General features: G+C 41.2%; 3 protein-coding genes and 1 pseudogene across 3 annotated transcripts; all 4 read right to left on the bottom strand.

Annotated features, from left to right (window-relative positions):
* Positions 1 to 329: 329 nt before the first annotated feature.
* On the bottom strand, positions 330 to 3023 carry LOC121758157 (diacylglycerol kinase 5-like). Its single transcript, XM_042153592.1, has 12 exons — positions 2786 to 3023; positions 2535 to 2657; positions 2328 to 2456; positions 2150 to 2235; positions 1931 to 2048; positions 1796 to 1844; positions 1602 to 1684; positions 1434 to 1501; positions 1255 to 1332; positions 1063 to 1150; positions 860 to 976; positions 330 to 777 (listed from the first exon to the last, which is right to left on the bottom strand). The coding sequence occupies exons 1-12, from the start codon at positions 2984 to 2986 to the stop codon at positions 454 to 456; spliced, it is 1464 nt and encodes a 487-aa protein (XP_042009526.1). The 5' UTR covers positions 2987 to 3023; the 3' UTR covers positions 330 to 453.
* A 1232-nt stretch (positions 3024 to 4255) lies between these two features.
* LOC121759111 (malonyl-coenzyme:anthocyanin 5-O-glucoside-6'''-O-malonyltransferase-like) lies at positions 4256 to 5644 on the bottom strand. Its single transcript, XM_042154610.1, has one exon. The coding sequence runs from the start codon at positions 5642 to 5644 to the stop codon at positions 4256 to 4258; it is 1389 nt and encodes a 462-aa protein (XP_042010544.1).
* A 10002-nt stretch (positions 5645 to 15646) lies between these two features.
* Positions 15647 to 17334, bottom strand: LOC121759029 (malonyl-coenzyme:anthocyanin 5-O-glucoside-6'''-O-malonyltransferase-like). Its single transcript, XM_042154519.1, has one exon. It carries the CDS (start codon positions 17128 to 17130, stop codon positions 15751 to 15753), a length of 1380 nt encoding a protein of 459 aa, XP_042010453.1. The 5' UTR covers positions 17131 to 17334; the 3' UTR covers positions 15647 to 15750.
* Positions 17335 to 19839: 2505 nt separating this feature from the next.
* Positions 19840 to 23993, bottom strand: LOC121759108 (annotated as a pseudogene).
* Between the last annotated feature and the right edge of the window lie 577 nt (positions 23994 to 24570).

The raw sequence follows: 24570 nt of genomic DNA, 5'->3' as shown, positions 1-24570 counted from the left end.
AATTATAAATGTATTTATTTACACAAATTATAAATGTATTTATTTTATTGAGACTAAAAAATGATGCTTGATTACAAATGTTGTTTCCTTTCGGTAACTGGGAAGATGAGCCATTAATCCAAACTTAAATTTACTTCATAATACTTCTCACAACTACAACTATTGTAGTACTCCTTCCGTCCTGATCTAAGCGAGACGTTTCATTTTTTGACCCTATGTTATTTTCTATCGTACTTAATTTCATCTCCATTTTAACTATTTATTATCATTTACTCCCTTTTATATTATTCTCTCTGTTGTATTTTACTAATCTTGAACTGAGCCTCAAATCTAACCAACCAAACTGTCTCTGTATTTACTAATCTTGAACTTAATTTTCTCTTTGGAAGAACCAACTAATCTTGAGCCTCAAATACCAAATTAATCAGCTGTAGAAAAAGTTTAATTATAGTATCAACTGAGATGGGATAAATCAACCTCATCTGGAATTCTGAAAGTGTCTGCTGCACCAAACTTCCTCCATTCCTCTCCAACCTCCTTATCCTCCTCGTCGCTGTCCTTCTCATCGACGTCGTGCGCCATGGGAGACGAGGGGTCGAGAGAGCTCTTGGCTCTACAATCAAGGGTGGCAAGCATCTTCACTTGCCCAAGATGAGAGATTTCTATCACGACTGTCTCATCGTTCTCCGGGAGGGGCTGCTTCCACGGCTCTCCATCGACCCTCATGTACGTTTCTTGAGCCGACCCTTTACGAAACTCGAATCTGATACGTTGCGCCTTCCATGCGATAAAAACCAACATTATGGTTTGGACAAAAAAAAACACTTTGGTTTTTTCATACTACGATTGAATCGCTAACCTGTGCAAGACGCGTCCCGTGTCCGTTTGGAGCGAGTAGAACAAGCCCGTGCCAAGCGTTTCTGAAGCCAACGATCTCGAGTAGGCCATCGTCCACGTAAGGCGCGGTTAAGTCTCTCTGTTGCAGGTACAGATTTTGCAGTAGTTAGTTTTAGTTAAAGAAATTGTGTTAGATTCGAGAAGTTGGTCGAGAATGCTACTGACATCACGACGTTTATAGCTACTCGGTGTTCCCCACGGATTTAGTCCCCCGGAGAAGCTGGGCAAGTTAAGGCACACGATTGATCTGACGCTGTTTGGTAGACGAAAGATGCGTTACTGTGTTACTACCCATGAAAAACGCAACGAACAAAATTTAAACGAGCGTTCGTATACTAGAGAAGTGCAGTGCAGTACCTGTTAGGGATTTCCAGGTCTTGCCAACAACCAGTAGTGTGCTTTTTCATGATCTTAACATTACAAAGTTGAGAAATGCTGCAATGGGAATGCATTTAGCGTAACGAAGAAAGTATAGCAACGAGCGTGCACATGTAAAAACGGGCATTTGGCCTCATGAGCCAAGAAAACGAGCTCACCTTGCAGCGCCACTGAAATGAGAAGGCAAAAACCATCCTTGTGAGCATCCGAGCTTCGCGTATGTACTCTGCAACGAAGAACAGAATCACATCTTCGGAAGATAAAAAAAGATTACGCCATTCGTATATAAAGACAACTAATACAGAGCAAATGCTGTCATTTTTTACCTGATTAACAAGCTGGTTTTTGAATTTTTCTGGATTCAGCTTGCGTTCGGTGTGGAACGCGTAAGAAACCTGGGCATCCATGCCTGAAGAGCAGAAACAACGAGGGAGTCTCGATTACACATCTCAGCACCTTTAAGCTAAACCCGAACTGTATATATGTTGGGAAGATTTTATAAGAAGATTCGTTCGCTTACCCATGCTGAAATAGTTCCACAACCCTCCGCGAAACGTATCAGAACCTTCCTGAAACATTGTGACCAGCGAGGCATGAGAACAACGTTGCCGCAGTTGAAATGGTAAAAAAAAACCAACTTAGACTAATTTCGTACCACATTAAGATCATCTGTCGAGGAAACCCGATGAAATGCATGCAACGAGTGTGGCAATTCGAGAGGAGCAACCGGATCACAAGCTTGTTTTGCTTTCATTCGCATCAGAATGTGCCAACTGTTAGGTACAGCAACCACAATCACGAGAAAGAGCTCCGGATTCTGAGTTCTCAATTCGATAAATAACCGATAGTGATCTTCATGAAAACGACACATTACCTGTCGATTTTCATTTCTTTTGCTTTTCGTACTTGATCCATGAACGAAAGCACAGAAATCCGATCAGTTCCCGGGTTTTTCTTACCCTAGAATGTCGTTAGTTAGACTTAGAGCTCGAATACTAATATACTCGAATCATTACAACGAAGAATGATGGTAGGATTCTTCTTTTTCTTACCCAACCAAATGCAAATGGCAGATTGTTTCCTGTTCCTAAAGGAACAGTAGCGATTGGTGGCGGCTGAGATAACCTGAGATCGGAAACCACCCCAAGAAGCCATCCAGCCGTACCATCTCCACCGGCAACCTATACGCCAGAGCTATGAGATATTCATCATACAATAAGATTCAAGAAATCACCAATAAAAAGAAGAGGGAAACTTACAATTAGCTTCAAATTCATCTCAAATTCGGAAGCACTTTCATCGCCCCGAGCCTTCAGCCTTTCTATATTGATAAAGACCTTGCGAAGTACAGAATCCGGAGCTTCTTCTCCTAAATCGATAACCTACAAATTAGAGAGATCGGTTAATGCAAAACAAACTGTCTATAGTCAAATCCTGCCAAAATTTGTGTATTTGATTCAAATGGTTATTTTTTCACAAGAAGAAACTATATTTCAACGTTGATTCGCACCTGCTTTTCGTTTAGTATGGACCTATACGTGACGAGAAGCTCCCCTCCGAGCTGACCACCACTTCTCGAGTTGATAAACACGAGAACAGGGTGTTCGGGCTTGGAAGGCAGACATTGGACCTCGGTGTCTTGCTCAAGTAACGAGCTCGGGATGTGAAACTTCTCGATGAATTCGTCGTTATCAAGATGCTCACTTGCCATTCCTAACTCCAAAGCAACCACTGCAACACAATTAAACAAGTTCAAGACAATGAGGATCTACTCTTCTCACAAAATCAACCACTCTTTCTTATAGCAAAATCCAAATAATTGTTAAGATCGCTCGACTGCAACATTAGTCCAATAATGAAATCAGAATTTTACAGAAATCAAGAAAAGACACTCCATCCATATCGAATAAAGATAAACCAGAATATTCAAAAGTTCCAACTTGAGATAAATTATCAATAAAAAACCTTTCTTGAAATTCACTAATTCAACACAGTATATCCTTTCCCAATTCCCCCCTCAAAACACATTCAAACTGCATCAGGCATTTCATCAAGCACATAATTTTTCTACATGAAATCAATCAAATTCATGAATTACCAAAACAAAGAAGCCAAATTTCCCCCTTTTTGATCCAACATCAATGCCATAGCCAATCAAAGCGACGATGATCAAGCCAAGAAATAAACACAAATAAATTAAAATAACAAAAACAAAGATGGATATCCCCACCTGGGAAAGACAGAGATATGAATTGGTGGTGGGTCCGTAGAGGAATTCGAATGTTGAAAATCCGAGGAATATGAAATTGGAGGCAGAGAGAGAGATTAATAATGGGGAATTGACGCGTCACGTATTAAATGAAATTTATGGAAAGTTATCCCAAACTCTATACCCATATACATGAATTTATTTATCACTTATACCATCACGACGACCATTAAAAATTAATAATAATGTGGGTCTCACTCTTCGTTACACTATTTTAACTAGCTTTCTCATCAACTCTCTTACTTTACTAATTATACATTAATTCCCGTGCAGTTTTAAATATCTTTATATTTTTAGGACAGAATAAGTAATAGTAAAAATTTTCTACCAAATAAAACAATAATGAACACTATTCTAATCGAATTTAATGTTTCAATTTCAACAATTAGTTAAATTATCATACAATAGTTGAAATTGAAATTAACATGTCAAAGTAAATATGATATGAAGACAAATGACTTTGTTTCGGGTACATAGTAGTAATCTTTTAATTAACATTCAGAATATAATAACACCATTCTGTGAAAAATAATGTCTTTGTTATCAAATCATATTTAATTTTGCAATATTTGTTTCAAATTAGTCTATTATGAAACAATAAAAAAAAACACTACACTTTTTTTTTATTAGTAGTTGATATACATCAATACCACTTCATTTTTGGGAGTAAATTCTTTAAAAATGTAGAAATAAATAAAAACATCAACTCTTTTATTTGGTGAGGCCATCGGCAAATATAGCCGTAAAAGCTTCCATTCTTTTCTCCGGCAACGACAGCCCAAACTCCAATCCCCCACCGCCGTCTCTGGCATTAGCCAAAGACATCGAATAATTCTCCCCATCAAGCGTCACATATTCCACCTTCTTCGCCTTTCCCCACCCGAAATCCGCTACCGCCAGATCAAATTTCGGCGATCCAGACACCCCAAACACCTTCATTTTCTTCTCTTGACATTTCTTCATCTCATTGATCCAATCCTCCGCCCCTCTCAGCAGCGCCGCCGCCTCATTCACCCCATTCCTAATCTCCACCGTCACGGCCTCCGCCGCGGCCTCGAAACCCCCCTCCCCCACCAGCTCCCCGTGCCGGATCTCCACCACCGCGAACGCGATACAGTTCCCGAAGTAGTTCCCCGGCACGGGGGGTTCGATGAGGGCGTTCTTCCGCCCCCTGGCATCGACGGGGACGACGAGCAGCTCGTACGCGTCGTCCCCGTCGGGCTCCGACCTCGCCATACAGCTCCACACGTAGCAGGCTGTGGCGACGAAGGAAGAAACCCGGTTTAAACCGGGTTTCTTTACAAGAACCCGGTTTTTTAATTTTTCCAAATCGGACCGGGTCAGAGCGAAAGTCGCCCTGACCCGGTTAGTGGGCAGTGGGAAAGGTGCTGGCGAAAAGGGCGTCTTTCTCATTTCGTCCCAGAAGATGCCGTCGATCCCAACGGCGTCTTTGATCACGCGCCGATCAAAGATCGGCGCGGACTCGAGTTTCTGCTGGAGGCGAAGGAAGTCTTCGTCTCCAGCAGACCTGCTGATCGCGGCCCAGCTGAGGATCAGGCTCGCGTTGACCGCGCTTCCGTCGCCGAGGAGGTGGAGGTTGGCGATCCCGAGGGCGACGCCGCGGCCGGGGAAGTGCGTCGCCTGGACCGCCATGAGCGGTGCGTGCTTGTACTCGCCGGCGTCGGCAGGCGGCGCGAGCTCCGGGACGAAGTCCCAGAACGGGTCGGCGTCGCGTGGGCAGTTCGCGGTGAGCTCGTCGAAGTCGAGGCCGGACTCGGCGACGGTGAGCCGGAGGGAGTCGCCGCCGGCGTAGCGGAGGAAGGGCTTGTTTTTAGCGGTGTCAGTGGGGTAGAGGAGGTTGCCGGCGGCGGGGAGGAAGTGTTTGAGGGTGAGGGAGAGGGATTTTTCGAGGTTCGGGACGACGGAGTTGAGGAAATCGGCGGTGGAGCAAGGGTGGTCGTAGAAGAGGACGCGGCGGATTGGGTGGAAATGGACCCACCACATGTCGAAGAAGGTGAGGGGGAGTGTGAGCTCGGCGGCGGCGCCGCCTTGTGGCGACGGAGCCGGAGAAACTTGAAGGGTTTGGAGTATGGTTGTCATGATAGTGGTGGTGGTGGTTCTTGCTCTATAATACTAGAAGGGTATTTATAGCTCAAATTCAAATGTTAAATTTAAATTTCACTGAGATATTTAGCTTCAAACATTGGTTCTCTTAATGGATAAGTAAAAATTACATTAGTCCAAACACATTGCTATGTAGAAAGTTATTGGTATGTAATGTGTTTAGTTTATCACAATTACTATAAAAAAGATAGATTTCAGTTACATTTTGTGTTCACACTGAAAGATCTGGGATGAGATTTCAGTTACGTTTTTGTGTTCACATTTGTAAATTTTGGTGTAGTAGATTGTGTAGTTGGAGTATAGGATGCAATATTTATTTTTGGACATAAAGTGATTTTTGGATTTATGTAATCATTACATAACTGAAAGATAGCATCTACGAGTTTTTTTCTATTTAGTCAGTTTGAAAATAGGAGTACCCATTTATTTCTCATGCTAATTAAATATTCAATTCTCTTTCTCACTAGATGTTCTCTATCCAGTATTAGTTGGTCATGCTAATTAAATATTCAATTCTCTTTCTCACTAGATGTTCTCTATCCAGTATTAGTTGGTCAAGTTGTAATTTACTCCCGTCACGGGTTTTAAATAAATTTTTGACTTTGTGAAGAAAAGCAAAGGAAGAAAGTGAGTGGAATGTGAGACCCATTTAAATTATTAGTTTTATATTGGATTGTGAGTGTAAAAAATTGGTGAAATGTGAGATCCATGTACTAAAATTAGAATAAAGTAAATGGTTCTATAAATCGTGGACAAACCAAAATGATTCTTTAAATCGTGGGCGAAGGGAGTATTTTCGATATATCCCTCCTTAAAATATTTTACATAGTCGTTATATGAAATTCAAAGCGAACAAGCATAAGAAACGACGTCATTTTACAACTTCAAACCAGCTGCAAATATAGCAGAGAAAGCTTGCATCCTCTCCAATGGCAGCGACACTCCAATCTCCAATCCACAATCACAATCCCTTGAATTACACAGCGACATCCCATACGTCTCCCCCTCGATCGACGTCACCTCCACCTTCCTCGCCTTCCCCCACCCGAAATCCGCCGTATACAGATCTAATTTGGGCGAATACGTCACACACAAACTCCTCACCCGAATATACTTCGCCATCCCCGCCGGCCAATTCTCCACTCCACGTCGCCGGCGGTTTTGCCTGAGTTTTTGAGTGTTTTTAGGTGTGAATATGAGAGAGTGAATGTGGATCTCACTCTCTGTGTCGGTACCGGAGACGCCGGCGACGGCGACGGATTGTTCGGGATCCGTTTCACTGCGTTCCAAAATATCGAGTCGATCCCGCGGATTTGTTGACATGAGCCCACGCTGAGATGAATCTGACGATCGATCTGGCGTCGCCGAGGCTGTGGTGATTTACGGCGCCGATGCATAGGCCGCGGCCGAGGAAGAGTGTTACCTGCATGGCTAAAAGGGGGATTATTTTGAATCCGGCCTCCTCGGTCGTTGGCAGCAACGAGGGCATCATTTTGTAGAATTGGTCCGCATCCCGAGGGTGGTATCCGGTGATCTCGTCGAAATCGAGACTATATTCGGTTATCGTGAGTGGGACCGAGTCGTCAGAGACATAACGAAACAGGGGCTTCTGGTGTGTTTAGGATTTAGGATCTAGAATCGGAACAAATTGTGTTCAGTCTTCTATTGTAAGATGTCCACCACAATAGTGCGTGATGCGACTATTTCAATTGTTTAATTGAGCAAAAATAGATCCTAACATTAATTTCGTTGGAAACTTTTTGGTTGTAATGAAGAGTTTGGAGAAGAATTTGTTTTCGATTGATTGTTATTCAAATCGTAGTTTTTAGTTAAAAGAATAAAGCAATCTTAGAGCACCCGCATCGCGTCTCGATGCGGGCTCTATCTCGTCTCTCCGAGACTAGACCGCATCGAGATAGCGATGCAGGCTCCCGTCTCGTCCCCAACCCGTCCCTTGTCTCGCCGCGGAGAGGAAGCTCGCGCCCCAGCTCGCCACGCGCGTTGGCCACGTGGCGAGCTCCCGTTCGTCCGTGACACCCACTCGCCTGCTCGCGAGTGGGCGTCGTTTATTTCCGTTGAAAATGTTTTTTTAAAATTCAGGAAAAATTCAAAAATTAAAAAAATCTCAAAAATATAGTTGCAGTTTATAGCTGTTTTTTTCACATTTTTAATTTTTTTTAATTTTTTTAAGCCCCCAATCACTCCTATAAATATCAAATCATTCCCACAAATTAATCCACCATAAAAAAATCTCTTTATTCGCACTCAAACACTCTATATTCTTCATCTCAAAATATTATTCTTCTCCAAAATTTAATCCATTCATAGATCCATTTGAGCAAATGCGTCGAATAATGGAAGAATCGCTAGAAGAAGATCGACGTAGGGAGGAGGAGGAAGCCGCGGCGCCTCAAAGTCGATCCCTGATTTACATCCATCGTGACCGGGAGGAAGCCGCCGCAAGGTTGGCAGCCCGGGAAGAGTACTTCCAAGAAGGGTTCGACGCTATTGGCCGTCCCAGTCACACGACGCTCCAGAAATGTACTGCAACAATCCGTCAGCTTGCTACTGGACAAATGGCGGATTTGTTCGACGAATACCTGCACATTGGGGAAAGCACTAGGAGACTGTGTTTGATGAACTTCTGCAAAGGCGTCCGGGCAGCCTTCACCGACGAATTTCTCCGGAAGCCAAGCACCGCAGATTGTCAGTTTCTGCTCCGACTTCACGAACAAGTGCACGGATTCCCCGGGATGCTTGGCAGCGTCGATTGCATGCATTGGCAATGGAAGAATTGCCATGTGGCGTGGAGGGGGTCATACACGAGCGGCCACAAAGGCACCCACCCCATCGTTATACTAGAGGTCGTTGCCGACTACCGAATATGGATTTGGCATGCGTATTTCGGGGTCCCTGGATCGAACAACGACGTCAACGTGCTCAACCAATCCGACCTCTTCAGCGAAGTTTTCAATGGTAAAGCGTCGCCTATCAACTTCATCGCTAACAACCGCCAGTATAAAATGGGGTACTATCTTGCCTACGACATCTATCCGAAGTGGCCAACTTTCGTGAAGACGTTCAACATGCCGATGAACGAAAAACAGGCTCTTTTTGCGCAGAAGCAAGAGGCTGCTCGCAAGGATGTGAAGAGAGCGTTTGGGGTTCTCCAAGCTCAATTCAACATTATCAAAGCCTCAGCTCGTACGTGGTTTATGGAGATGATGCACTATTTATTAGCACTAAAAATACCTGCAAGTTTACAGGGTAGATCTAGTATAGCTAAAGGTCAGTACCGGGATATCGAACACAGGGAATAAGATTGCAACTGACTATCATAAACTAAGCGTCATATACTATTTAACGAAAACAGGCTCTTTTTTTTTGTTTGATTTTATTAAACTAGACTGAAAAATAAACAAACAAATAAAAAGAAAGCATATAAACAATGACACAAAGCATGCATAGGAATGTAGAATATTAGGATCCAAAACACAATCGACTTTCTTGAATTACGGTCTCTAGAGTTATTAAGTCGGTCACTTAACTGGATTAAACCATCTCCCGAGGTGAGCAATCTGTAGATTAGGTGTTGAAATAAAGTCCCCTTTAAATCTCTAATATCTAACTTCTAAAAGATCGTTAAGACCAATGACCTCACGTGAAACCTCAACTCTCCCGAGTTCTATTGAATTAAAGTGTGAATTATCCATTTTACAAGTCAACTATTTCGTCTCCCGAGTACTCTAATCAACTCTAACATGTATTCAAGAGGTAGCTAATCAATTGAATATAGAAAGCGCAAGGATAAATCAAATAACTACAAGAGCTAACAAGGAAAATCAATCGAATATCTTCACCAAAAATTCCACAATTGATGTTTAACTCATAGACAAGTAAAAACTACAAATTAAGTACGAGACATGAAAGAAATTGATAAAACCCAAGGTTGAATCTTCAATCTTCAGTCTTCTCTTGCCTGGATCTGCAGAACTCCGCTCCAATGAAAGATGGATGAATTTAAGAGTGGAATATGGAATGGAAGAAGTGTAGAGAGGGAGAAGGATTGGAGGCTCTGAGATGGAGGGATGGAAGAAGGTGTAGAGATAGAGATGGAGATGGAGATGGAGATGGAGATGGAGATGGAGATGGAGAAGGAGAAGGATTGAAGGCTCTTAGATAAAGATTATGAATTAGGTTCAGAGGTATTTATAGGCCGGAAAAAGGTTTATTTTTGATAAATTTCGTGCCCTACAAGATATAGGAGAGATTTGGCTTCACAATATAATAATTTATTTTCTTACGTGAATTTCCGTATAAATTCCTGCCAGCTTTGACATGCGAGATATCCACGAGAAGCACTTTCGAATACGAAGAGAATGGCATGTAGTAAGCACTAACTGGACTTTAAAATCGCTGGCAGAATGGGCTCGAACAGAGGCGGCTGCACTTTGGCCTTTTTTTCACATTTTTCTATCTTTTTCTATCATTTATCAACAAACACGTCAAAAATACCAAATGTATAACACATGCAATTTAAGAACATAATTTGCATGATTGACATTTAAAACAAGTCAAATCTAGTCCTTAAAAACATGCAAAATCTGTGGTTGTCAGGAGAATATGGTCAACATCATGTATACGTGCGTAATCTTTCAAAACATGATTGTCACCGACGAAGGACCTGAGGCGGAAAATTGGTTTGACCCTGAAACCCCGGGAAGCTATAACGCAAGTAGTCCACCTCGCATAGGAGTGCATCCGTCTTTGCAAGAGCGACTATGTGTTCGGGCAAGGACAAGTGATTCTACCGCCCACGCCCAACTCCAGGAGGATCTAATGGAGCACATTTTGGCAAATTTTGGCAGCCCGTACACGCACATGATCGTCATTAGACAACTCTTTCTTCTGCTTCTTTGAGTTTTGAGATTTTGAATTTAGAGAGAGTGAGCGAAAGATTTTAAATTATGTATTTTTTATTTTTTTAGGATTTTAATTATGTGGTTTTTTATTTTTTTTAGAATTTTAAGTTGTAATTTTATTTTATTTAATGAAGTGTGTTTTTCTTACTTAAATTTATTTGAAATAAAAATAAAAATGAAATTGAATGAATAGTTAAGGGATGAGATGGAGGGATGCAGGTGCCGTCTCTTAGTTAAGAGATGGGGTGAAAAGTACAGTGAAGCCCATGAATACTGAAGAGAAGAGACGGTTAAAAGACAATGATGCTGATAGCCTTGTAGTTGCACTTTCTCTTTGCTAGAAACTAAATTAAATTCACTTCTCCTAGCTAAGAATGATAAGTACATTTAAATGTTATCTAAAATTTCATTTTTTATATTGTGTCACAAAATACTCATAATGTAAAAAATTAAAAAAATTAATGTTCAATTATTTTTATTGATGTGAATATAAGATAACTAATTACAAGTTATCAAATTAGGTTAATTAGATTATTATCGGGTCGATCTGATAACTACTCACCGTTCAACTAGAAAAGAACATGACCTATTAATAGAAATCCTTAACCCGCATGAACTTGCCTGCTGATCGGAATATGAAGCAACTCAATTCCATTTGTATTTGAACGATAACGACACTAACTAGATTACACACAATCAAAATCACTTTGTATTATGCTATTTGAAATACTATTTGTATATGTACTATATACTCTCTCGATCCCCCAAAAATTAACAAACTTAAAAATGGCACGGTTTCAGTGGTAATGTAAGAGAGAGATGAAAAAAAGTAAGAAAAAGAGGAAAAAGGTAGTTGAATGAGTGTCAGTGGATTATGAGGTCCATATTATAAATGATGTTATATGATTATTATTGGTTGAAAAACTTTGTCTAATTTTTTGCGATAGAGAGAGTATATCTTACCATTGTCGTTTATACATCATATTTATACTACTCTCTCCGTCCCACATTAATTGACACCAATTTCCTTTTTCATCCGTCCCTAATTAATTGACATCATTATCTTTTACGACTTTTGGTAATGGATCACACATTCAACTCATATTTTATTATAAAAATTGATATATAAAAGTAGTATCCACCTTCCAATAACTTTTTCCACTCTCTTTCACTATATTTTTCAAAATCCGCATCAAGTTAACCAATGCCAATTAACAAGGGGTGGGAGAGCACAATGATACGTCCCACCAATGGAATTGAAATGAACCATTCAATGTTGCAAGCACTATTAGGCCATCTGCAATGCTGTCTCTTATCTGTCCCTTAACCGTCTCTTAAATTACTATTCTTGAGCCCCACTGTACTTTTTACTCCATCTCTTAACTAAGGGACAGAACCTGCAACCCTCCATCTCTTATCCGTCTCTTAACCATCTCTTAAATTACTATTCATTTATTTTCATTTTTTATTTTTATTTCCAACAAATTCAATTAATAAAAAATACACTTTATTAAATAAAATAAAATTACAACATAAAATAAAATACAACTTAAAATTCAAAAAATAAAAAAAATATATAATAAAAATAAAAAAAAAATATAAATTACATAATTTAAAATACAATTTTATAGAAAATAAAAAACTACTCCGTCGGCGAATCATCCCCCTAAGGCGGTGGAGGTGCACTAAACCCACCTGGAGGCGGAATACCAAGTTGTCTTGCCATAAACTCAATTCCGGCAAGATAGGCTTGGTATTGGGGAGGCGTCATGAGGGAAGTGTCCGCCATTGTGGCGGTCATGTACATGGACATTGGGGAGTTCGAGGGTGCCCCCGAGCCCACCTGGCTTGATTCGGCTCGGCTCCTCCTCCCTCTAGCCGCCTTCGCCGCATTTCTCCCTTGCGGCCGACGGCGCCCACGGGAGGACCCCCCGGCATCGTCTATCGTGTTCTCAACCTCCTGCGAGGAAAACTCTATGCAGCGCTGCCCGAACCGCCCTCACTAGACAAGTATTGGCCACCCGTCGTGTGCTTCGTGCGCTTCGAGGTCGAGCCCGAGTTGGACCGGATACCGTCTTCCCACCTTTCCTCGTCTTTGACGACCTCCAAACATCGACATGTTTGAATTGTTTGGCGGTGTCGTCGAAGTAGCCTCGCAAAGCGGACTTCAGAATGTCGGCTCCCGTGGCTCCGCTTTGGTAATGAGCCGCTTCACTCTTGTAGATGACGCAGAATTTTTTTACCTCTCTGTCGACTCGGTCAAAGTGAGCACGGAGCATCTTAAATGTGCGGCGGCGGGACCCCTTCGGCTTAATCTCGTGGTAGGCCTCGGTGACCTTTTCCCATAAGCACTTCCAGGATTGTTGATTCCCGACGATGGGATCGTACGAGACACTGATCCAGGCGTTGTACACAACCAGCGTTTCCTTGGGGCTGTACGGATGCCGGTCTCGACCTCCTCCGCCCCGGAGCTTCCACCGCCTCGACCTCCTCCACCGCCTCGGCCTCCTTCCGGAGTAGGTTCAACCGAATAATCCTCCCGAATCTGGGATAATCCATGCGAATTCTTCGGGGCGGAGGGACGGGCGTATGCATCCACATCAAAATGGGGTGGTTGGTACCCCCTGGCGTCGCCGAACCCTGGCTGCTCGGCATCGACGAACCGGAACCACAACCCAGGACATTGTACATGCCCCCAGTCGCCGAACGCGTTGATGTCAAACCCGCCGGAGCCGCCACCGCCAGAGTATCCGTCGCCGGACATTTTTGATGAGAGGTTAGATGAAAATTGGAGAGGAAATGGAGATGATTTGGGAAAAATAGTGTATTTGTGTGTGAAATGAGGATGAATTAGGTATAGAGTAAAAAATAAAATAAAATAAAATAAAAATAAAAAACGGTCAAAAAAATGGTAATATTACAGTTTTTCGATTTTTTATTTTTATTATTATTTTTTAAAATTCAAATTTAAAAAAATTTGATTTATTGCGTCAGCGTGACGATGCCCACTCGCGGGCCGACGAGTGGGCGTCACGCATGGCGCCGGAGCGTGGCGAGACGGCTCGCCATTCGTCTCGGCGGGACGGGACGCTCGGCGGGCTGGGGACGAGACGAGACGCTGCAACGAGTCTCGCCGCCGTCTCGTCCAGACGTGACGGGTTACGAGCCACCCGCGTGACGCGTTGCGGGTGGCCTTAGGGCGGCGTTATCAAAGTCAATATCATTGTTTTTGTCACCTTATAAATTATTTTCAGATTGAATTGTCTAGAGATAATGACCTATGATTTTTTCGTTTGTTCAGTCATAGGACTTACCAAAAAAAAGTTGTGTCAGCTGACAATTCATATTATAGAATAGAGTAAAGGCCAAAATTGGTCCTGAACATATAGTCATTTTACGATTTTGGTCCTAAACATTATCTTTTGGATTTTTTGGTCCTGCACATATGGACATTTGATCATTTTGGTCCTGCACATATGGAAATTTGATCATTTTGGTCCCCCGTCAACATTTTCGTTAAAAACTAACGGTCAACATTATCTTTTGGATTTTTTGGTCCTGCACATATGGATATTTGATCATTTTGGTCCTGCACATATGGAATTTTGATCATTTTGGTCATCCGTCAACATTTTCGTTAAAAACTAACGGTCAACGGCCGATTTTTGACTAAAACAATGGGTTGGGTCGGGTTTGGGTTACACGTTAAGAAAAAAAATAATTATTTTTTATTAATTAAAAAATTATAAAACTTTAATTTTTAGTTATTTTTGTTGATTAAAAATATTATAACGACTAAAACATGATGTTATTATACGATTTAAACATGATATTACACAATAAAATAAAAAATTACCAAATTAAAATAATCATTTTTTAATCAAAATAATAAAATTAAAGTATATTAATATTAAATCTATATAATAAAATTAAATAATTAAAAAATTATTTTTAATAAAATCTAAGCATAATATTTTCTTCAAATTCATGAAAAAATTAATTATAAAATACTATACTTTAATTTTATTAATTAAAAAAATATTAATTAATTTTTAAGAATATTATGCTTAGATTTTAACGAAAATATTATGCTTAGATTTAAGAAAATATTATTTTTTTCTTAACGTATAACCCAAACCCGACCCAAACACGACCCGACCCAACCCATTGTTTTAGTCAAAAATCGGCCGTTGACCGTTAGTTTTTAACGAAAATGTTGACGGAGGACCAAAATGATCAAAATTCCATATGTGCAGTACCAAAATGATCAAATGCCCATATGTGCAGGACCAAAAAATCCAAAAGATAATGTTGACCGTTAGTTTTTAACGGAAATATTGACGGAGGACCAAAATGATCAAATGTCTATATGTGCAGGACCAAAAAATCCAAAAGATAATGTTTAGGACCAAAATCGTAAAATGGCTATATGTTCAGGACCAATTTTGGCCTTTACTCTATAGAATAAATATGGTTTCACAATTCATTTCAAGTACAACACATATGTGCCTAATTCGGTTAGTATATTGAACATATCAACAAATAATATTATAAAACTCTACCAAGATTAAAAGAATTGAATATACAAGTAGCAAATTCGATTTATCTTAATAAAAAAATTCATAATCTATTAATAGATATAAATGCATTTTCAATTAGAAAGTTCTAAAATAATTGCATATAACAAGTGCTCATGTAACCCATATCACACCACGTGAAACTTCAAGAAGAAAACATTATTTTAAAATTTACAACAATAAATAATTAACACATAATACACCATGATATTGCCGCCGTATTATTGTCCTATAATATTTCTTGTAAATAAATTTGATTATATACGGCCATCATTCACTCAAAATTTCTCCCTTTCAACCTTAATTTTTTTTCTTTCCATGTAATCATCATATCAGAAGAAATCAGCACACACTAATTAAAGTAGTGAACCGATTTTTTTCAGTAAAAGTTTTGTTGACTTGAAGCAGTTTAGTTGTGGAATTTTAACTATGAATTTTTTCAACATATACTACGGCTTTTTATGAAAAAAAACCATGTATGTTAAAAACTTACGTGATAAAATTTATCATATCAAATGACTTAAATTTTTAACCCTTGAAGCAACAAAACTTTAAAAAAAAATTAAATAACAAAATCAAACACTCAAAATTTAAGACCATCTTCAAAGATAGTTGCGAAAGCATCCATCCTCTCCTTAGGAAGTGACAATCCGACCACCAAACCGCCAGGAGAATCCGACGAATTACACAACGACATCGAATACTTCTCCTTATCCATCGACAGAACCTCCAACCTCGACCCCGTCCCCCACCCGAAATCCGAATTCAACAAATCGAATTTCGGCGAACCGGAAACGCCAAAAGTGCTCAATTCCCCAAATTTCGGCATCTCCGACAACCAATTATCCGCTCCTTTCAAAAAATTATCCTTGTTATTCACCACATTATTGATTTGATCAGCAATCGCCTCCGCCGCCGCCACGAATCCTTCCTCCGCCGCCACCTTCTTATGCTCCATCTTGATCATCCCGCCGCCTAAACAGTTCCCGAAGTAATTAACCGGCACGGGCGGGTCAACCATAGCGTTCGGCCGACCCCTCGCGTCCGCAGGAAAAAAGAAAACCTCGTCACGATCGTCATCCACCTCCTCCCCGGCCGCGCGCGCGGACTTCACCACAGAGCTCCACGTGTACGCCGCCGTGACGGCAAAAGACGAGACGAAAACTAGGTCCGGATTTTTAGACAAAACCTTATTTTTGAGGTTTTTAATATCTGACTGGTGCAGTGTGAACGCGGCCCTGACCCTGCCACTAGGCACAGGAAAACTTGATGATGTCAGCGGGATGTTTCTCATCACGCTCCAGTACTTTTCGTCAGCTTTTTGGGTGTCCCCAAAAACTGACGACCTATCATAAATCAGCGGGAGCGTGCAGTTTCTCAGCCGCTCGTCCCCGCTGTTTCTGTTCGTCTCGGCCCAGGCCGAGACGAATGCAACGATCGACCTGGCGTCACCGAGGCAGTGGTGATTGCTCACCCCGATGCAGATCCCGCGGCCGGGGAAGAGCGTGGCCTGGAGCGCGATGAGAGGGGCAATTTTGTAATCTTCCTCCTCGGCGATCGGGGGCATCAGGGGGAGGAATTCGTAGAATTGGTCGGAGTCTCGGGCGCGGCTGCCAGCGACTAATTCGTCGAAGTCGCGCCCGGAGACGGCGATCGTGAGGGGGGCGGTGTCGCCGGAGACGTAGCGGAGGAAGGGGCGGGATTTATCGGTGTCGACAGGGAAGAGGAGGTTGCCGGCGACGGGGGGGAAGTGTTGGAGGGTGAGAGAGAGGGAGTGTTTGAGGTTTGGGACGATGGTGGAGGAGAATTCGGCCTCGGTGCAAGGGTGGTTGTAGAAGATGAGGCGGCGGATGGGGTGGAAATGGAGCCAGATGATGTCGAAGAAGCAGAGGGGGAGGGTGAGGTCGGCGGCGGAGCCCGGCGGAGGGGAGATGGCGGAGGTTTCGAGCACGGTGGTGGTCATGGTGGTTGTGGAAATTATAGGTTGGAGGGGAAAAAGTTGTGGACTTTATTGGATTTGGTCTAAATTGGCTGATTTTTGTGAGTGTATTTATAGATTTATTTATGGTTGCTATTTGAATGTCAATAGTTCAATTTGAATTGAACTCTTGTTGCGATTCTAGAATAAATATGTTAGTATAGGTATTAAACTATTATTCACTCGGTTCGAGGAAAGATGTTGCATGGATGTGATGTTATAGGATTTTGGAAGAGGATGGATGAGTAGTAGGAGTAATTGAATATATTAATGGGAAAATTTTAATTTTAAAGTACTTAATGAAGAAGGAGAAAGGTAGGTAGTATATTAATAATGATTGATTTTTTTTTGATTTTTTGAATAATGAAAAGTTAACATTTATATGAAAAAAATAGGTGCGGAGAAAGTGAGTTAAAAAACTTAGTGATATCTCAATTACGAGAGAGTATTACTTAGTTTTGGTTGAAAAATATTGGGTGCTTGATCTTGGTCAATGTCGAATGTAGTATAGCGAATAAAACTGATGGGGTCTAAAAAGGTTATCATCGATGTCTGAAGGTAGAGGCAGTGTGACAACCGCTGACAATAGACGACACGGAAAATGAAAGTAAACCCCAATTCAAAAGATTAGAAATGTATTATCGCATTATGGGGGTCAGCGTAAGCTCCAAAAGGCATATGTAATAGCGTTTTCTCACTCTCATGGGATGGCAATATGGTTGATTGATTTAATAGTGATAATAATTTTATAACAAATGTTATTGCATGTTTTCTATAGCCTCATGTGTTAATATAATTAAACCATCATATATTCCGATATTGATTTTGCATATTTAACTAAAAAATAAACAGACAAACGTATTGATAATACCGACATATATAATGTGTATGGAGGATTATTAGTACTTGTCATAGCCGAACAAAGTTAGGATTTTGTCTCCTATAGATTGAGCATATCAATATGGGGACATTAGTGGCCTGCAGTTTTTTAAGTGCAACTCACATGCTTTGTCAGTTGGTCAAGATTGAATTATAATTTATATTGGCCACCTCCATCATTCTAGAAGATGAATAAAGATACACTATTTTATTCAAATTTATTGGCCCCACACAATATTTGTTGCAATTTTACTTGACGAAAGTTTGCGCGTGAGATTATTTCATTGCTATGCAAACTAGTCACGTAATTAAGACTCATAGTCACATAAATTTCATAATTGAGGGAACTTTGTATGAGATGGTTTCATTGGAGGATTAGTTAGAGATTTAAATTATATTGAAATACTTTATCAATTATATATTAAAATCTGTGTCCAATTAAAAATACATACTTTTATGGGGTGGGTACTTACCATTGAAATAAGAATTTAAATTTACATATTTGACTCCAATTAGGTAGAGATTTAAATTATATTAAAATATTTTATCAATTATATATTAAAATCTGTGTCCAATTAAAAATACATACTTTTATGGAGCGGGTACTTACCATTGAAATAAGAATTTAAATTTACATATTTGAAATGCCTACAAATCGGCATGAAAAATAGTACTCCAACTTGATCCAATAATGAATACCCTTCATCTAATAACCAAAAATATAAATGAATAAAAAGTAATTTTTTGCAACTATGTCATTCTTGTAAACCACAATATTTTTGTGTTATTCAAAACAAGTATTTTTCAAATATTTTTTTTATTTTTTATTTTTCTTTGATATTTATTTATTTTTTAATTAAACTAAATTATTTTAAATATCATCAAAATAAATCATTTATACACATAATAAAACTGAAACTTATAATCAAATTGTAAAAAATGAAACTTTTAATCAAAATTTTCACAACTATTAGAGCATCCACAATATGAATAGCTCAGCAATAGCCCAGTCATAGTCTAGCCACAAACTCCTCCTGCCACATCATCAACACTAAAAATCCTCATGCCACATCATAAATAGCCTAGCAATAGCCTAGCCACATCATAAATAGCCCAGCCACATCACTAATAACAATTATATAAAAATGAAATAATTAACAATCACACAATATACGGAATTTAATCCAAGCCCCTTGGCCTAGCGGTAAAGGGTGCTGGATACCGCGTCCATCCTGGAGGTCTCGAGTTCGAACCCTAGGTGGCGTAATTTGTCTTTCCTCCTTGTTATAGGAGTTGATTTGTAATTTCAATTTGTCTTTCCTCCTTGTTATAGGAGTTGATTTGTAATTTCCTCCTTCATATATATGATATAAATATATGAAGTTAATTTAAAAAAAAAAAAAAAAAAACACAATATACGGAATTTAATTTACGAGACATATACGGGAAACATTAATAATACTATTAAAAATTTAAAAAGTACAATAATTTTAAAAAAGTACAATAATTTAAAAAAATTACAGAAATTTAGATAGAGAGAGTACTTGTTAAAACAAGTGGTGCGAATGAAAATGACGTGCAAGGCGCGTATATATAGTGTTTCGGAAAAAAAAATCGCGCTAGGCGGTGCGCTAGGCGATCCGGACGCTGCAATAGCGCCGAGCGGATCGCCCAGCGCACCGCCTAGCGCTAGGCGGTTTTTAAATCCGGAAACCGCTAGGCGGTTGCAATAGATCTCCTAGCGCACCGCCTAGCGCCGACGCTCGGCTAAGCGGTGCACTAGGCGCTATTGTGGATGCTCTTACACCAACATTCTCAAAATTTAAGGCCATCTTAAAAAATGGTAGCAAAAGCTTCCATTCTCTTTCTCGGTAGCGAAATTCCGACCACCAAACCGCCTTCGAACTCCGGCGAATTACACAACGACGTCGAATACTTCTCCTCATCCGTCGACAAAACCTCCAACCTCCTTTCCTTTCCCTATTCGAAATCCGCATTTGACAAATCGAAATTCGACGAACCGGAAACTCCAAACGTACTCAACCTCGCCAATTTCGACATCTCCGACAACCAACCACCCAAATCTCCCAAAAAAATCTCTTTATTATTCACTCTGTTCTTGATCAAATCCACAATCGCCTCCGCCACCGCCACAAATCCGTCCTCCGCCGCTCCACCGTTACCGCCCCGCCGCCCAAGCAATTCCCGAAGTAATTCACCGGTACCAGAGGGTCGACCAGCGCGTTCGGCCGCCCCTTCCGTCCGTTGGCAAAAAGAGCACCTTGGTCCCGTCTGCTCCCCCGCCTCCCCGGCCGCGGCCGCGGATTTCACCACGGCACTCCACGTGTACGCCACCGTGACGGCGAAAGTAGAGATGTAAACTAGGCCGACTTTTTCGACAAAACAATATCCTTGAGTTTTTTAATATCAGACTGATGGCTTGACTGAGTGATAGGGACTCAACGTCCGCACGAAGCAACCCGGACCAGTCCATGGAACGAGAGATGCACGGGATCGAAGCTCGCAAGATGAAAGACTACATCTCCATTTAGTTATGATTTGCATATCTTCCTACGATCCTTTCTATATCTTATGCAATCTTTTTATTTAATTATGTTGCTTTAGTTGCAAGATACTATTTGTCATGGAATTCTATAAATAATAGAATTCCATAGTATTTTGAGTCATTGAGAAATAAAGTATAATTACTTGTTCTCCTTCCCAGTTCTGGCGGAAATCGCTCCCTAGCACCTCAAGGGTTTATTTTGTTCTTCGTAATCGTTCTTGTTCTTCGTAATCATTCGAGTGCTCTATTGCTGGTCGATAGGATACAAAATACTATCAATTGGTGCTCTCATTGATTACTCTTTCTCCATCAAAATTGATCTCTCAAAATCCATCAATCTTCCTCACGCCAGTTCACACAAATCATTCTCCAATCTGTCACAAACTCATTGCACCCAGATTTTTCTCTACATACCATGCCTCTTCTCGAGGAATCACAACAACATGCACTCCAGGATGTCAAGGATTTGTTCGTGGAATTACAGCAGCATCTCAATGCTCACGGCAAATTTTTAGCAAAGTTTGGGCAGCACTCGCTGACCGAGGAAGCGCCGATCAGCCTCGACACGCGCTCGCCTCAACTTTCGACGTGGCATACTTGGTCACCCGATGTGAACCGTCAACTTCGCGCACTTCCCTCCGGCAGCAGCAACTCGTTAGTCCAACCGCCGCAACCAAAGGCCGCTTCATCAACTCGGACTTGGAGTCCTCCACCGTCACGCACCACTGGAGAATTTGTCCCCACCCGTGTTCGAATTGAAGCACCTCTCTTCAACGGAGATGACCCGTTAGGTTGGATTTTTGGTATTCAAGACTATTTCAATTATTTTCTAACTGAAGAATCAGTTCGCTTGGCCGTGGTTGAAAAAATTATTGAACAACCGACGTTAAATTGGTTTCGTTATTATCAGAAAAATAACGGTAATGGCTCGTGGGAGGATTTCTTGTTTGCAGTTCGTAAGCACTTTGCTCCAGAATTAATCAAGGATGAGGTTTCACAATATTCTAAGAATTGGGAAGCAATTAGTCATGATGTAGTTGATGGGGATATCGCTGCTGATATTGCATATAAATTTGGGCAGCCTGAGGTTTCTGTGGTGATAGATAAACTAAATGATTTTGATCATGTTAACCGTGTTGCCTGCTCTAATTCATACTCTAAATTGGGATGTTTGAGTGTGGAAGACGAGTTGCAAATCTCAAGTTGGAACGTGGACGAGGATAATTGGCAGCATGCTGCTCGACATATTCAAGGAATTTTCGGCGATGTTAACACCATGGAACCCGTTGACATCGGAGAATTGATATTGGATGCTACAGGTCATTCTTGTATTGATGCCAATGACATACTTCGTGCCAGTGCAGAGGGCATATTAGAGGATGCACATATGCTTCTGATGTGTAATAAGCTTCTTAGTGACGTCACCCCGGTTGCGAACTTAGAGGGTCCTGAGAGTTCTTTGGAGGTGTGTGTGGCTAATGGACTAGCTACTACTATTGTTTCATAGGAATCAGCTACTATGGAAGGCGATGAGTTGGCACTTGATTTCGAACTTACAGGGTCAAAGAGAAAAGATGTTGCACTTGTTCTTAATCCCAACTTGCCATCGAATGTTACTTCAGTTGTGTCGCAACGGGAGGTTGAAAGGGTTGGAATTGCAACGAACTCTGGATCTATATCAGGGATCACTATCGATGCCACATTTGATCGAGCAATGCTATTCCCCAAACAAGACTCAAATATCCTATTGCCATGTTACTGTGTCGATGTACCAATTGTGAAGAAATTCGGTTGGAAGGAGGTCCTTATAGGGTACAATAATAGCAATTATGGAAGGGCATCTATGCCTATTTTGAGAGTGAATTTGCTAACGAGCAAGGCTTTGGTCTCACATCAAAGTGTTGTTTCCTTCACCATGGATCAACATAGTCTACCACATTCAAAGTTGTTAACGTTGCAGCCAAGGGTGTTTATGGATCATATTCCTCTAGACCTCGGAGCCCATTTTTCAACGGTGGCTAGAGAAGTAGGCCTAACGGACATGGATTGTGCTTGGCTAATCGCGGTTTCGCTGTCTATGGAGGCACTGGAAGGTGCACTAGATGTGTTGGCTTGCATCCCATTGTTCGAGGGTCTTGTTGATTTCAGAAGACTGCCATATTCTTCGACAAGGAGTACTGATTGGAAGAGAAGAGATGAAGCCTTCGTGTCCCCTCCGATAATAGATTTAACGCCCAATGGCATATTTATTGGTCGTCCAGCTCATCTACCCATCCATCTTGGGAGCCGACGGACTTGCTGCATTTTCCTAACCTCCGCCTTGAGGGCAAGGCGATTTTCATCGGTGGGGGAGTTGATAGGGACTCAACGTGCGCACGATGCAACCCAGACCAGTCCATGGAACGAGAGATGCACGGGATCGAAGCTCGCAAGATACAAAGATTACATCTCTATTTAGTTATGATTTGCATATCTTACTACGATCCTTTCTATATCTTATGCAATCTTTTTATTTAATTATATTGCTTTAGTTGCAAGATACTATTAGTCATGGAATTCTATAAATAATAGAATTCCATAGTATTTTGAGTCATTGAGAAATAAAGTATAATTACTTGTTCTCATTCCCGGTTCTGGCGGAAATCGTCCCCTAGCGTCTCAACTAGGGTTTATCTTGTTCTTCGTAATCGTTCCTGTTCTTCGGAATCATTTGATTGCTCTATTGCTGATCGATAGGATACAAAATCCTATCACTGAGTCAGGGGAATATTCCTCATAATGCTCCATAAATTGTTGCTCTCAAAATACAGAGCTATCAAAGAGCGGTGGCGACGAGCAGTTTAAAAACTGCTCATCGCGTTGATTTGTCTCGGCCGGAACACGGATCTCGCGTTGCCGAGGCAGTGGTGATGGCTCACCCCGATGCAGATGTCGCGGCCGGGGAAGAGCGTGGCCTAGAGGGCGATGATAGGGGTAATTTTGTAATTTTTCTCTTCGGTTATCCGAGGCATCAGCGGGGTGAAATCGTAGAACTTATCGGAGTCTCGAGCGTGGCTTCCGGTGAGTTCGTCGAAGTCGCGACGGGAGACGGCGATCGTGAGCGGGGCGGTGTCGCCGGAGACGTAGCGGATTAGGGCTGATATTTTTCGGTGTCGAGAGGGTAGAGGAGGTTGCCGGCGACGGGGGGAAAGTGTTGGAGGGTGAGAGAGAGGGAGTGTTTGAGGTTTGGAACGATGGTGGAGGAGAATTCGGCCTCGGTGCAAGGGTGATTGTAGAAGATGAGGCGGCAGATGGGGTGGAAAGGCAGCCACAAGATGTCGAAGAAGCAGAGGGAGAGGGTGAGGTCGGCGGCGGAGCCCGGCGGAAGAGGGATGCCAGTGGTTTCGAGCACGGTGGTGGACATGGTGAAAAGGTTTTGTTCAATTATTTGGCTTGGTGTTAGATTTTGAGGGTGGAATCTATGTCTATATCGATTTTAGTTACATTTTGTGTTCAGATATGACTCATGGGATTTTGTGGTTGTGGTGGTGTCACGCCCGCATTTTCTAAGGAGAGAAAACAGGTTGATCGCGACTAGGGGAGGATTAAAGAAGCGGGGAAGAAAGGAGAAAACAACACAACTCGACCATAGCCCGAAACAAATGGGAATAGCTCGAATAAAATCGTAGTATCTCAACAATCAACAACTCAAAAGAAACAATATTTAGCTGAAGCATTTCGAGAGTAGAATAATGCTATGTATGAAGACACAACATATTCTAGACATTTGATAGACATTCTTCACTTTTATGCTCAACACCCACCGCGTTCGTCACTGCTCAACCTGCACATTTTTTAAAAAAGAAATGCAGGGCTGAGTACTTGATGCACTCAGTGGACTCATGCCGAAAATATTTTATAAAAAGTATTTATCATGCCACTATTGAGTGACCTTGGGGTTTTAACTTTAGAAATCGCCCAAGACACTAAAATCATTTCCA

The sequence above is a fragment of the Salvia splendens genome, chromosome 12, assembly GCF_004379255.2.
Source record: "Salvia splendens isolate huo1 chromosome 12, SspV2, whole genome shotgun sequence".
NCBI classification, from domain to species: domain Eukaryota; kingdom Viridiplantae; phylum Streptophyta; class Magnoliopsida; order Lamiales; family Lamiaceae; genus Salvia; species Salvia splendens.
Note: the sequence above shows the minus strand (reverse complement) of the source record. Positions and strands in the feature narration are given on the sequence as shown.

Excerpts from the sequence above, each read along its gene's own strand:
- LOC121758157 (XM_042153592.1), bottom strand. The coding sequence starts at position 2,986 with ATGGCAAGTGAGCATCTTGATAACGACGAATTCATCGAGAAGTTTCAC. Across the intron at positions 2,658-2,785 it reads CCATACTAAACGAAAAGCAG|GTTATCGATTTAGGAGAAGA; the intron begins GTGCGAATCAAC and ends TCTAATTTGTAG. Across the intron at positions 778-859 it reads ACGGGACGCGTCTTGCACAG|GCGCAACGTATCAGATTCGA; the intron begins GTTAGCGATTCA and ends ATCGCATGGAAG.
- LOC121759111 (XM_042154610.1), bottom strand. The coding sequence starts at position 5,644 with ATGACAACCATACTCCAAACCCTTCAAGTTTCTCCGGCTCCGTCGCCA.
- LOC121759029 (XM_042154519.1), bottom strand. The coding sequence starts at position 17,130 with ATGACCACCACCGTGCTCGAAACCTCCGCCATCTCCCCTCCGCCGGGC.